At 47.5% G+C, this 15,497-nt stretch overlaps 1 protein-coding gene across 2 annotated transcripts in view; it reads left to right on the forward strand.

Moving 5' to 3' along the window:
• Positions 1-15,497, forward strand: part of LOC135013678 (coenzyme Q-binding protein COQ10 homolog A, mitochondrial) — a 96,901-nt gene that overhangs the window by 31,462 nt on the left and 49,942 nt on the right. For both annotated transcript variants that reach the window (XM_063952650.1, XM_063952651.1), the window contains exon 2: positions 12,855-13,010. In XM_063952650.1, the coding sequence (XP_063808720.1) occupies positions 12,855-13,010 (156 nt within the window). The remainder of the gene's footprint in view (positions 1-12,854; positions 13,011-15,497) is intronic.

The following is a 15,497-nucleotide window of genomic DNA, read 5'->3' on the forward strand; positions in this document are numbered from 1 at the left end:
TTGACAGGGACAGTATTTTATTGACTATAGAGCATTTGAAGGATGCATTTCTATATATGCGAGATGCACAGAGGGATATTTGCACTCTGGCATCAAGAGTAAGTGCGATGTCCATATCTGCCAGAAGATGTTTATGGACATGACAGTGGTCAGGTGATGCAGATTCCAAACGGCACAAAGGTGTATTGCCGTATAAAGGAAGAGGAGTTATTTGGGGTCGGTCCATCGGACCTGGTGGCCACGGCAACTGCTGGAAAATCCACCGTTTTTTACCCTAAGTCACATCTCTGCAGAAAAAGACACCGTCTTTTCAGCTTCAGTCCTTTCGTCCCTATAAGAGTCATATCTGCCCAGGGATAGAGGAAAGGGAAGAAGACTGCAGCAGGCAGCCCATTCCCAGGAACAGAAGCGTTCCACCGCTTCTGACAAGCTCTCAGCATGACGCTGAGACCGTACAGGACCCCTGGATCCTACAAGTTGTATCCCAGGGGTACAGATTGGAATGTCGAGACGTTTCCCCTGCGCAGGCTCCTGAAGTCTGCTTTACCAAGGTCTCCCTCCGACAAGGAGGCAGTATGGGAAAAAATTCACGAGCTGTATTCCCAGCAGGTGATAATTAAATTACCCCTCCTACAACAAGAAAAGGGGTATTATTCCACACTATATTGTGGTACTGAAGCCAGAAGGCTAGGTGAGACCTATTCTAAATCTAAAAAAATTTGAACATTTACAAAGGTTCAAATCAAGATGGAGTCACTCAGAGCAGTGATAACGAACCGGGAAGAAGGGGACTATATGGTGTCCCGAGACATCAGGGATGCTTACCTCCATGTCCCAAATTTGCCCTTATCACTAAGGGTACCTCAGGTTCGTGGTACAGAACTGTCACTATCAGTTTCAGACGCTGCCGTTTGGATTGTCCACGGCACCCCGGGTCTTTACCAAGGTAATGGCCGAAATGATGGTTCTTCTTCGAAGAAAAGGCGTCTTAATTATCCCTTACTTGGACGATCTCCTGATAAGGGCAAAGTCCAGGGAACAGTTGGAGGTCGGAGTAGCACTATCTCGGATACTGTTACAACAGCAGGGGTGGATTCTAAATATTCCAAAATCGCAGCTGATCCCGACAACAAGTCTCCTGTGCTTAGGGATGATTCTGGACACAGTCCAGAAAAAGGTGTTTCTCCCGGAAGAGAAAGCCAGGGAGTTATCCGAGCTAGTCAGGAACCTCCTAAAATCAGTGCATCATTGCACAAGTGCCATGGTAAAAAAATGGTGACTTCCTTCGAAGCAATTCCAGTCGGCAGATTTCATGCAAGAACTTTTCAGTGGGATCTGCTGGACAAATGGTCCGGATCGCATCTTCAGATGCATCAGCGGATAACCCTATATCCAAGGACAAGGGTGTCTCTCCTGTGGTGGTTACAGAGTGCTCATCTTCTAGAGGGCCGCAGATTCGGCATTCAGTTTTGGATGTTGGTGACCACGGAGGCCAGCCCGAGAGGCTGGGGAGCAGTCACACAAGGAAAAAATTTCCAGGGAGTGTGATCAAGTCTGGAGACTTTTCTCCACATAAATATAGCTAAGGGTAAATTTATAATGCTCTAAGCTTAGCAAGACCTCTGCTTCAAGGTCAGCCGGTATTGATCCAGTGGGATAAAACATCACGGCAGTCGCCCACGTAAATAGACAGGGCGGCACAAGAAGCAGGAGGGCAGTGGCAAAAACTGCAAGGACTTCTCGCTGGGCGGAAAATCATGTGATAGCACTGTCAGCAGTGTTTCATTCCGGGAATGGAAACTGGGAAGCAGACTTCCTCAGTAGGCACGACCTCCACCCGGCAGAGTGGGAACTTCATGGGGAAGTTTTCCACATGATTGTAAACCGTTGGGAATTACCAAAGGTGGACATGATGGCGTCCCGTCTGAACAAAAAACGGGACAGGTATTGCGCCAGGTTAAGAGACCCTCAGGCAATAGCTGTGGACGTTCTGGTAACACCGTGGGTGTACCAGTCGGTGTATGTGTTCCATCCTCTGCTTTTCATACCTAAGGTACTGAGAATTATAAGACGTAGAGGAGTAAGAACTATACTCATGGCTCCGGATTGGCCAAGAAGGACTTGGTACCCGGAACTTCAAGAGATGCTCACAGAGGACTTATGGCCTCTGCCGCTAAGAAGGGACTTGTTTCAGCAAGTACCATGTCTGTTCCAAGACTTACCGCAGCTGCGTTTGACGGCATGGCGGTGGAACGCCGGATCCTAAGGGAAAAGGCATTCAGGAAGAGGTCATTCCTACCCTGGTCAAAGCCAGAAAGGAGGTGACCGCACAACATTATCACCACATGTGGCGAAAATATGTTGCGTGGTGTGAGGCCAGGAAGGCCCCACGAAGAAATTTCAACTCGGTCGATTCCTGCATTTCCTGCAAACAGGAGTGTCTATGGGCCTCAAATTGGGGTCCATTAAGGTTCAAATTTCGGCCCTGTCGATTTTTCTTCCAGAAAGAATTGGCTTCAGTTCCTGAAGTCCAGAAGTTTGTCAAGGGAGTATTGCATATACAACCCCCTTTTGTGCCTCCAGTGGCACTGTGGGATCTCAACGTAGTTCTGGGATTCCTCAAAACACATTGGTTTAAAACCAGTCAAATCTGTGGATTTGAAGCATCTCACATGAAAAGTGAACATGCTCTTGGACCTGGCTTGGACCAGGCGAGTGTCAAATTGGTGGTTTTTTTCTCAAAAAAGCCCATATCTGTTTGACCATTCGGACAGGGCAGAGCTGCGGACTCGTCCCCAGTTCTCTCCCTAAGGTGGTGTCAGTGTTTCACCTGAACCAGCTTATTGTGGTGTCTTGCGCCTACTAGGGACTTGGAGGACTCCAAGTTGCTAGATGTGGTCAGGGCCCTGAAAATATAGGTTCCAGGACGGCTGGAGTCAGGAAAACTGACTTGCTGTTATCCTGTATGCACCCAACAAACTGGGTGCTCTTGCTTCTAAGCAGACTTTTGCTAGTTGGATGTGTAATACAATTCAGCTTGCACATTCTGTGGCAGGCCTGCCACAGCCAAAATATGTAAATGCCCATTCCACAAGGAAGGTGGGCTCATCTTGGGCGGCTGCCCGAGGGGTCTCGGCTTTACAACTTTGCCGAGCGGCTATTTAGTCAGGGGCAAACACGTTTGTAAAATCCTACAAATTTGATAACCTGGCTAAGGAGGACCTGGAGTTCTCTCATTCGGTGCTGCAGAGTCATCCGCACTCTCCCGCCCGTTTGGGAGCTTTGGTATAATCCCCATGGTCCTTTCAGGAACCCCAGCATCCACTAGGACGATAGAGAAAATAAGAATTTACTTACCGATAATTCTATTTCTCGGAGTCCGTAGTGGATGCTGGGCGCCCATCCCAAGTGCGGATTATCTGCAATACTTGTACATAGTTACAAAAATCGGGTTATTATTGTTGTGAGCCATCTTTCAGAGGCTCCGCTGTTATCATACTGTTAACTGGGTTCAGATCACAGGTTGTACAGTGTGATTGGTGTGGCTGGTATGAGTCTTACCCGGGATTCATAAATCCTTCCTTATTGTGTACGCTCGTCCGGGCACAGTATCCTAACTGAGGCTTGGAGGAGGGTCATAGGGGGAGGAGCCAGTGCACACCACCTGATCCTAAAGCTTTACTTTTTGTGCCCTGTCTCCTGCGGAGCCGCTATTCCCCCATGGTCCTTTCAGGAACCCCAGCATCCACTACGGACTCCGAGAAATAGAATTATCGGTAAGTAAATTCTTATTTTTAATTACCTACCAGTAAATCTTTTTCTCGTAGTCCGTAGAGGATACTGGGCGCCTGCCTAGTGCTTCATTCTTTCTGCACTGTTACTTGTTTAAGTAATGTTGGTTCAGCCGTTGCTGTTCCTGTTTCAAGTTTGGTTAGCTTGGCTTTCCTCTTTGGACTACGAAAAAAGGATTTACCGGTAGGTAATTAAAATCCTACTTTTAATTGATAGAAACTGTCCAGTGGATATTGATATTACCATGTCCTTTCACAGGTAGAGGAATGATCTCTTAGGCGTTCTCTTTTACTGAAAGTTAGAATCCCCAACTGTTTGCGGTGTCTGTAGTGGCACAGTCCAAGGCGCAAATAGGGTTGCCGGAAAGTCCCAGGTCGGCTGTTTCACGTCTACCAATCCGGAAGTTGGTTCAGGCTTTTCAATCACAATTTTGCAATCCGGTGGGTGGGCAGGTGGGCGGGCTGAGGTAGGCACACCTGATGTCTTTCACTGCAGAATGGTTGAGGCTTTCTCTTGAGTACAGTTGTATCTGGTGTCGGGGCTAAAGGCAGTACACTCTGATGCGTAGCTTTGCAGGGTTATATGCTGTATGGTCCTCTGATGAGAGTACCAGTGTAACAAGGAGAGTAAGACTATAGAGGTGTAGTTACCTGTTGTAAAACTCTTAGGGGGTCAGTGTTCGTGGTGCAGGGGCATCCTTTGTGTCCACAAAGGTACTTATGGGGGACTGGATGTATGTTTCGCCGGAGCCTGTTCACGACTGCTCGAATAGTTGTTGAATTGTCTTCTGTCCCCTCCGGGAGGCGATGCAGGGGAACGTAGCTCAGTCAAGTGGATGGTGCGGCGAGTGTGACAGTGCACTCATGTCATTGTGGCTCAGTCTCGACTATACAATGGGGAGCGAGGCCACGGTGACTTGGAGGGTCATTCTGACCTGAATGCTCGCTGCAGTTCTTCGCAGCGTTCAGGTCAGAACTGCAGCGCTGGCGCTTGCCAGATGGCCGACAGCCGTCGTTGTCTAGCGATCGCCTCTGCCTGATTGACAGGCAGAGGCGGGAGGGGGCGGCACGGTGACATTTGGCCGCCGTTTTCGGGGCACGGTCCATCCAACGCAACTGCTGCGTGATATCACATGCAGCCGCTGCGACCCGTTTAGAGACAAGTAACTCCCAGCCAGCCACAGAAGCTGCGCTGACTGGGAGTTACTCTACAAGTACAAAGCATCGCCACTGGGTGATGCTTTTGTACTTGTGCGGTGGGGCTGGGCCAGACATACGGGGCAGACTAGCCCTGTGCTGGGCGTCCCCCCGCATGTCTGTGTCAGTGATCGTAGCTGTGCCAAATTTAGCACAGCTACGATCAGGTCTGAATGACCCCCTTTAATTCAGAGCAAATTGCATCATTAAGCTGCCCAGACCGCCCACTGTTGGCGTCTGGGTGATTGTTCCAGGCATTTGGGAGTCTTCTGGATGTTCCAGGAGAGTAGATATGTGTGCTTAAGTTACCTGATAACTTAGAAAAAAAGTTATGTGTCTGATCCTGTATTCATGTTGGAGCATGCAATACAAAGCTGTGTCTGTATCAGGGGTTGACAAAATAAGCCAAGTCTAAGAGACTGCAGGATGATTTAAGAAGCCAGGGTAAAGTGTGTATCTAAATAAACAGAAATGGCTTCCAACCATTACATTTTTTTTGTTTTTTTTTGTGGTGCTTTGTCTACCGGCCCCTGCGATTTGTATGACCCTTCTTTAAATGGCGTAAAGTTCCTGCACCACTGGTGCATACAGAAGTCTTAATGTTATGTAAGTGGTTAAAAGCTGCTGGCTTTAAGGGAGTGTCTGTGTGTGACATGCAGGGCAGAACCAGGTTCACTGTAAATGGGGCTGCCTGGGGAATAACCCGAGTCCAATGTGCAGTGTAAATAGAGTCTGACCCAGGTTGGAACTGTATCTGGAAACCTGGGTTTTTGGGTGTAAAAGTGGTATTATTCCGATATGGGCCTGCAAGATGGTGAGGGGCATGGGTAATGACACAAGGTGGGGGGGGGGTACCATACATAGCGACACATAATGGGGGCTAGTGCCGTAGTGAGCACCTATGGAAACTGGTGGGTACTGCTAATGCCACTGGGGATCTATTGCTACTGATGAATTGGAGGTACTCTTATAATCTGGACATAAGGTGATTTATTTTTAAATAAAATATTTAATTACTTTAAAAATATATTTAAATACTTAAAAAATATATGTTCAGTCCTCAAGAACTCCTCGGTCCGCAAGTACCCCCAACAGTTCATGTTTTCCAGGTCACCTAGTTGGTGCACAGGTGTATTCATCATACCCTCCAACATTTTACACATAAAAATTGGTACAAATTTGAAAAGTGGGTGTGGCACGGGTAAAGGGCTTTTCCTATACTTTCAATGGAGGTTTGGACAGACAAAAATCTGTACAGACCATAAAAAAAAAAAGTACAGTTGGAGGGTATGTATTCATTACTCACTAACACATTTTAAAATACCCACAGATGGAGCAAATTATTTCACTTGCAATCCTGTGAGGAGAACTGGAAAACATGAACTGTTGGGGGTACTTTTGGACCGCAGTCGAGAACCACTGCCCTAAGACCTCTTCAATTTCTTGAATACGATCACATTGCAGTCACAGTACAATAGAGTGTACTTTTAAAAGTTTTTACTGATTTGCCCAGGGATGAGAGTGAGCACTCACTGTTAATGGCTGTGGCTATGGCGGTCACTGCATGCTTCCTCTTAACATCACAAATGAGCATGTTAGGTGCCAGGATACATCACATGGCTAGCACAAAGAAACCCACCAATCGACTATGAACAATGGTAGCTGGTAGAACAGTTCATCCCTACAACATTGCTAAATCTCACTCTATTCTACACTGATATTTTTAAAACGTTAGAAGTTATTTGCAATTGTTCAGATAGTAATCCTAATGAAGAAAGCAGCTGAGCAGTTTTCAGGCTGCATATACTGTAGTATATTAAAAGCAGAGGTGCTTCCACTCAGATGAGAGTTGTCATTTTAATTAAGCAAATAACTTTCACTAACGCTGCTTGTTGCTAGTTCTTGCAGACGACTCATGTGCCCAATATTGTCTGTACAGTGTCTGATAGGAGCTTCCACTGTGGCAGTAACAGAGTGGTGTGTTGATTGTACATGTAAGGAACTGCACTAGTCAGAGTTGATCGCCATGCTATAATAATAATAAAAAAAACAATTTTATATGGCATCGCACTACAGGCTTTAAGGAGAAATGAGAAATACAATAAATTCTAAAGTGGCTGGACAGTGGATTTCAGTAGCCCCCAACTTGCTTGAGAAATAGATTGTGTTATGTGTCTGACCTATCGAAGTCTTGCACTAAACAATCAGCTGACTCCATCCCCTGCATAACCCCTCCTATCTCCTACTTTCCTCAGTCTTGTTTTAAGAGAAGGGCAGCTGTAACAGCTTAGCTTGCTTGAGAAACAGATTTCTCTGACGTCCTAGTGGATGCTGGGAACTCCGTAAGGACCATGGGGAATAGACGGGCTCCGCAGGAGACTGGGCACTCTAAAAGAAAGATTAGGTACTATCTGGTGTGCACTGGCTCCTCCCTCTATGCCCCTCCTCCAGACCTCAGTTAGAATCTGTGCCCGGCCAGAGCTGGATGCACCTAGTGGGCTCTCCTGAGCTTGCTAGAAAGAAAGTATTTGTTAGGTTTTTTATTTTCAGTTAGATCTGCTGGCAACAGACTCACTGCTACGTGGGACTGAGGGGAGAGAAGCAAACCTACCTGCTTGCAGCTAGCTTGTGCTTCTTAGGCTACTGGACACCATTAGCTCCAGAGGGTTCGAACACAGGGCCTGACCTCGATCGTCCGTTCCCGGAGCCGCGCCGCCGTCCCCCTTGCAGAGCCAGAAGACAGAAGAGAAGCGATGAAATCGGCGGCAGAAGACTCCTGTCTTCATTAAGGTAGCGCACAGCACCGCAGCTGTGCGCTATTGCTCCCACAGCACACCACACACTCCAGTCACTGTAGGGTGGGGGGCGCCCTGGGCAGCAATAAAAATACCTTTGGCATAAAAATACACATAATACAGTCTGTGACTGTATATGTGTAAAACCCCCGCCATTTTTAGTCAGAAACAGGACAGAAGCCAGCCGCTGAGGGGGCGGGGCCTTCTTCCTCAGCACACCAGCGCCATTTTCTCTTCACAGGTGCGCTGGAAGGAAGCTCCCCAGGCTCTCCCCTGCAGTATCCTGGTACACAAAGGGTGAAAAGAGAGGGGGGGCACATAAATTTAGGCGCAAAAATTGTATATACAGCAGCTACTGGGTAAACACTGAGTTGTAGTGTAATCCCTGGGTTATATAGCGCTGGGGTGTGTGCTGGCATACTCTCTCTCTGTCTCTCCAAAGGGCCTTGTGGGGGAACTGTCCTCAAATAGAGCATCCCCTGTGTGTGTGGTGTGTCGGTACGCGTGTGTCGACATGTCTGAGGTAAAAGGCTCCTCTAAGGAGTTGATAGAGCGGATATGTGTGTGAGAGGGTGTCTCCGTCGACAACGCCGACACCTGTTTGGATATGTGTAAGTGCTAAGGTGAATTTATTGCACAAATGGTTAGGGAACAGACAGGAAATCTACCCATGTCTGTCCATAGGTCACAGAGACCTTCAGAGTCTCACAATGCTCACTATCCAAAATAACAAACACTGGTATCGACACGGAGTTTAACTCCACTGTCGACTACGATAATGCAAAGTTACAGCCAAGATGGCTAGAAGGTATTCAATATATGATTATTGAAATAATAGATGATTTGCATATCACTGATGACTCATCTGTCCCTGACACGAGAGTACACATGTTTAAGGGGAAGAATGCTGAGGTAAATTTCCCTCCTCTCATGAGGAAAAAGAGCGGGAATCTCCAGACAAGAGACGGCAGCTTCCCACAAGAGAATTCTCAGGCTGTATCCTTTCCCCACTAGGGCCAGGATGTGTTGAGAATCTTCCCCTAGGGTGTCCTATTTGCACAGACGGTAGCACTTGCTATTCTCAGGGATCCTGCAGATAGCGTGCACATTCTAGTATACTACCCAGACCGGCGATTGTGTCGGCATGGGTTTATAGCGCTGTGGCAGAGTGGACAGGTACCTTTATCAGCAGAGATTGAGACCCTAGTAAATATATTAAAGATGCTGTCTTAAGTGATAGATAGATATATAGTTATAAAACATGCCCAAAGAGACATGAGTATACTGGGTCCTAGAGTCAAAGCTATGTCGATCTCTGCTTGACGTGTCCTGTAGAATATGCATTGGACAGATGATGCCGACTTAAGAGGCATATGGAAGGCTGAGGATTGTGTGGAGAAGGGTTCTCGGGCCTGGTCTCCACAGCTATAGCTGGTAATTCTGCTAGTTTGCCTTATATTCCTGCACAGCCTAAGAAAGCACGACATTATTAAATGCAGCCTTTCGAATAAAGAAACAAGGAAGTCTGAGGTGCGTCCTTTCTTGTCAGAGCTGGGATAAACACAGCTAGTTCCCAGGAACAGAAGTCCTCCCCGGCCCCTACAAAAATCCACCTATGCCGCTGGGGCTCCACAGGCAGAGCTAGGCCCGGTGGGGACACGCCTTCGTAAGTTCAGCCACAAGTGGGTTCACTCCCTGTTAGGTCCCTGGGCAATAGATATTGTGTCTCAGGGATACAAGCTGGACTGTGAGAAGATGCCCCCTCACCGACGGCCCTGCGGGCTTCCCCCCAAGAGAGGGAACCAGTGTTAACTGCAATTCACAAATTGTATCTTTAACAGGTGGTGGTCAAGGGTCCCCTCCTTCAACAAGAGGGTGTTATTATTCGACCATGTTGTAATCCCGAAACCAGACGGTTCGGTCAGACCCATATTGAATTAAAAATCCCTGAACATATACCTGAGAAGGTTCAAGTTCAAGATGGAATCGCTAAGAGCGGTCAGGGCAAGCCTAAAAAGAGGGAGACTTTATCGTGAATCGGGTCATAAGGGATGCATACCTTCATGTCCCCATTTATCCACCTCATTAGGCGTACCTAAGAATTGCGGTACGGGATTGTCATAACCAAGGTAATGGCGGATATGATTGTGCTCCTGCGGAAGCAAGGTGTCACTATTATCACGTACTTGGACGATCTCCTCATACAAGCGAGATCAAGAGAGCAGTTGCTGAACAGCGTATCACTTTCTCTGGAAGTGTAACGGCAACACGGCTGGATTCTATATATTCCAAAGTGGCAGTTGGTTCCTACAGCTCATCTGCCTCTCCTAGGCACGATCCTAGACACAGACCAGAAAAGGGTTTATCTCCCGATAGAGAGAGCTCAGGAGCTCATGACACTGGTCAGGAATCTATTAAAACCAAAACAGGTGTCAGTGCATCACTGCACTCGAGTCCTGGGAAGGATGGTGGCATCATACGAGTCCATCCCCTTAGGCAGGTTCCATACGAGGACCTTCCAATGGGACTTACTGGACAAGTGGTCCGGATCACCTCTTCAGATGCATCGGTTAATCACCCTATCCCCCAGGGCGTCTCTCCTGTGGTGGCTGCAGAGTGCTCACCTTCTCGAGGGCCGCAGATTCGGCATTCAGGACTGGATCCTGGTGACCACGGATGCAAGCCTCCGAGGGTGGGGGGCAGTTACACAGGGAAGAAATTTCCAAGGTCTGTGGTCAAGTCAACAGACTTGCCTCCACATCAATATCCTGGAACTAAGGGCCATATACAACGCCCTAAGTCAAGCGGAGATCCTGCTTCGCGACCAACCGGTTCTGATCCAGTCAGACCGCAGGGGTTCATGTAAACCGCCAAGGCGGCACAAGGAGCAGGGTGGCGAGGGTAGAAGCCACCAGAATTCTTCGCTGGGCGGAGAATCAAGTAAGCGCACTGTCAGCAGTGTTCATTCCGGGAGTGGACAACTGGGAAGCAGACTTTCTCAGCAGGCACGACCTCCACCCGGGAAAGTGGGGACTTCATCAGGAAGTCTTCACGCAGTTTGCAAATTGATGGGAACTGCCTCAGGTGGACTAGATGGCGTCCCACCTCAATAAAAAGCTAAAAAAGGTTTTACACCGGGTCAAGGGACCCTCAGGTGATAGCTGTGGTCGCACTAGTAACACCGTGGGTGTTCCAGTCGGTATATGTATTCCCTCCTCTTCCTCTCATTCTCAAGGGCTGGAATTGTAATAAAAGGAGGAGTGAGAAAAATATTCTTTGCTCCGAATTGGCCAAGAAGGACTCTGTACCCGGAGCTGCAAGAAATGCTCTCGGAGGACTCAGGGCTTCTGCCTCTCAGACAGGACATGTTGCAACAGGGGCCCTGTCTGTTCCAAGACTTACCGCAGCTGCATTTGACGGCATGGTGGTTGAACGCCGGAACATAGCGGAAAAGGGCATTCCGGATGCAGTTATTCCTACGCTGATAAAGGCTAGGAAAGACGTGACAGCAAGACTTTTTCACTGCATATAGCGAAAATAGGTTGCTTGGTGTGAGGCCGGGAAGACCCTACAGAGGAATTCCAGCGGGGTCGATTCCTGCACTTCCTACAGTCAGGAGTGACTATGGGCCTAAAATTAGGATCCATAAAGGTCAAGATTTCGGCCCTATCCATTTTCTCTCAAAAAGAACTGGCTTCACTGCCTGAAGTTCAGACGTTGTTCCGGAGGTGCTGCATATTCAGCCTCCTTTTGGGCCACCGGTGGCACCTTGGGATCTTAACGTTGGATTTCCTGAAATCCCACTGGTTTGAGCCACTTAAGACCGTGGAGCTAAAATATCTCACGTGGAAAGTGGTCATGCTATTGGCCTTAGCTTCGGCTAGGCGTGTGTCAGAATTGGCGGTTTTGTCATGTAAAAGCCCTTATCTGATCTTCCATATGGACAGGGCAGAATTGAGGACTCGTCCCCAATTTCTCCCTAGGGTGGTATCGTTTTATTTGAACCAGCCTATTGTGGTGCCTGCGGCTACTAGGGACTTGGAGGATTCCAAGTTGCTGGACGTAGTCCGGGCTTTGAAAATTTATGTTTCCGGAACAGCGGGAGTCAGAAAGTCTGATTCGCTGTTTATTCTGTATGCAGCCAACAAGGTTGGCGCTCCTGCTTCGAAGCAGACTATTGCTCGCTGGATCTATAGCACGATTCAGCTGGTTCACTCTGCGGCTGGATTGCCGCATCCAAAATGGTGAAAGCCCATTCCACAAGGAAGGTGGGCTCTTCTTGGGCGGCTGCCCGAGGGGTCTCGGCTTTACAGCTTTGCCGAGATGCTACTTGATCGGGGTCAAACAAGTTTGCTAAGTTCTACAAGTTTGATACCCTGGCTGAGGAGGACCTTGAGTTTGCTCATGCGGTGCTGCAGAGTCATCCGCACTCTCCCGCCCGTTTGGGAGCTTTGGTATAATCCCCATGGTCCTTACGGAGTTCCCAGCATCCAGTAGGACGTCAGAGAAAATAAGAATTTACTCACCGGTAATTCTATTTCTCGTAGTCCGTAGTGGATGCTGGGCGCCCGTCCCAAGTGCGGACTCTCTGCAATACATGTATATAGTTATTGCTTAACTAAAGGGTTATTGTTATGAGCCATCCGTTAAATGAGGCTCAGTTGTTGTTCATACTGTTAACTGGGTATGGTTATCACAAGTTGTACAGTGTGATTGGTGTGGCTGGTATGAGTCTTACCCTGGATTCCAAATCCTTTCCTTGTTGTGTCAGCTCTTCCGGGCACAGTTTCTCTAACTGAGGTCTGGAGGAGGGGCATAGAGGGAGGAGCCAGTGTACACCAGATAGTACCTAATCTTTCTTTTAGAGTGCCCAGTCTCCTGCGGAGCCCGTCTATTCCCCATGGTCCTTACGGAGTTCCCAGCATCCACTACGGACTACGAGAAATAGAATTACCGGTGAGTAAGTTCTTATTTTTCCCAGAATTCAGCCAATGAGAATGCTGAACAGTTCTTGTGTCCACACTAACACCATGTTGTTGTACCCTTCTGACTGGTTCTCTCTGTCTTGCAGACATCTATCTTCCTGTGGCATTCTCATGACAAGAACGTCAAAAGGGGTTTTGCAAGACCTCAGCAACCCTTGCGTCCAGCACTGTCGAAGCTTCCTGGGTTTCACTGGACCACTCACTAACAAGAGGAAGGAATACTCTGAGAGGAGAATCATTGGGTAAGAGGCAATATATAAATGCTGCATTGCCTCAGCTCTGTTTAAGCATGTATGTTTGGGAAAACCTCTCCGCTACTGGTTGACCAGTGCAGCTTTCATGTTTCCCCAATAATTGCATATCATTTTGTTTCAAGACTGGAAGGATACAACCATTATTTTGGAAAGTGAGCTTAAAAAAATGTTTATTCACTAGGGGGAGAGTTATGACTATGGGGGAAATACTTTTTCTAAATTACTGCTCTCTCAGAGGTCTGACACAGAAGGTAAGTGACTGCTGGGCCACCAGGGATATTAGGTTAATATTCTGTCATGTCGACATGTCATCTGTGTAGAAATTATGAATGACGACACACTTCATGTCTACATTGCAACCATGTCCAGCCAACATACCACACAATTGTATGATTGTGTAGAAAATTTAGACACTGGAGCAGGGACTGATGTAAGTCATTAAACAGTCTCTCTGTAAAATACTACATATTATTTTTGTGCATATATAAATAAATGTAAATGTATAATTTATTACAATTGCTCAAAACATAGACCAAACGTCCAATATATACTTATATTTGATAATTCATTTAAACAATAACAGAGAGGGAGAAACCCCATGAAATGCTGCAGACATTAGCTAGTATTAATATAGATATGCAGTACTTTCTGGCTATTACATATGCTGTAACTCTACCACAGAAGTTTATCTGATATAATATAGAGATATAGCACTTGCTGGCTATTATACATATGCTGGGACTCCACCACGGAAGCTTATCTGATATAATATACACTATTGGGGTTATTCAGAGTAGTTTGCAAACCAAAAAAGTTAGCAATTGGGCAAAACCATGTTGCACTGCAGGTGGGGCAGATATAAAGGGGGGGGGGGGGGGAATTCAATTGTTTAATTGCACCTGATCTGCCATCTAAAGTGACTTGAGATCGCAGGGCGCTATTCATTTATCCCTACTTATCGCTCTGATCGTGCCCATTTAGAGTTGGGTTTAGGCGTGCAAAGCACCTAAACCCAACTGAACTAATGTGTGCGAGTGTGAATAGCTCCATTTGGGCGCCCAAACGGGTCTCTTTCCATGCATTTCAGCTTGCCACCCCTGGGGGTAGCGAGCTGAAATTAACTTCTCGCGCCATCAGTAGCAACATTTGAATAGCTACCGACGGGCGGATGCGGGGGACCTGCTATAAGAATTGAATTCGGCCCAAAATGTGCAGAGCAATTTAGAATTGTGTGGGTTATATTGTTTCTGTGCAGGGTAAATACTGTCAAATGTAACTCTCTGCACATGTTACATCTGTCCCACCTGCAGTACAACATGGTTTTGCCCAATTGCTAACCACCTAGGTTGATAAAAGTGATAAACAAGATTTTATTGATGTCCGTACTTTGTAGGTCCACCACGTGCAGTGAATACTGCAGACACTCTTCTTGGCAGACTGTCCACAAGTTCCTTGAGAACAGCAGGTGGTATGTTTTGCCATTCCGCCTTAAGTACAGTGATCAACTGTGACACTGAAGAAGGTCTAGAACACACCCGTCACTCCAGTTTGTCCCAGAAGTTCTCAATGGGGTTAAGATCTGGACTCTGAGCTGGCCAGTCCATCCGGGTTACCAAATTTTCTGTATACCAGTCCAGCGTTGCCCTGGTAACATTACAGGTGGCATTGTCGTCCTGATAAAAACAATTAAAAAAAATTGCCACAATGTAGGGTACACAGAGTTATCGAGAACCTCTTTATACTTCTCAGAGTTAATGTGACCATGCATTACAACTAGTGGACCCATGCCAAACCAGCTGAAATAGACCCACATCATAACACGATCACATCCATGCTGTACCAATGATAGCGCTGAGCGAAAAAATTTGTGGATCCCAGGGACCCCTCACTATAAAAAATTCGGGTCCTACTCCACAGTTTCTGGGTCCCATCACAATTTATGGTGGTTAGGCAGGCAGCAGTTTGGTTAGTGCTGGGGTCAGGTGGCAGCTTGGGCAGTGCTGGGGTCAGGTAGCAGTTTAGGGTAGAGAGAGGGAAAAGTTGGGGTAGAGGAAGGTAAGGGCAAGCAGTGCAGGGGATAAGGAGGTGGTAAGTACAGACAGCAGTTGGAACAGTACTGGGGGGCAAGGAGAGGGTTAGGAGCAGGCAAGTACTGGGAGTAGGGAGGGTTCAAGGTTAAATAGAAGCTGGGGCCAAGGTAGAGGTTAGGGGTAGACAGTGCTGGGGGTAAGGAGGGGGTAAGGGCAGATAACTAGGGGGCAAGGAACAGACAGTGCTGTGGTAGGGAGGTGATAAGGGTAATCACTGGGGGGCAAGAAGGAGGTTAGGGTCAGGTAGTGCTGAAGGTATGGAGGGGGCAGTGCAGGAGGCAATAGGAGGTTAGGGGCAGACCGTACTGGGGTATGGAGGGGGTAAGGGTAGATAACACAGCTGGTGCAGCACTGGGGGGCAAGGAGGAGGTTAGGGACAGGTAGT

The sequence above is a fragment of the Pseudophryne corroboree genome, chromosome 2 (genome assembly GCF_028390025.1).
Source record: "Pseudophryne corroboree isolate aPseCor3 chromosome 2, aPseCor3.hap2, whole genome shotgun sequence".
Classification (NCBI taxonomy): domain Eukaryota; kingdom Metazoa; phylum Chordata; class Amphibia; order Anura; family Myobatrachidae; genus Pseudophryne; species Pseudophryne corroboree.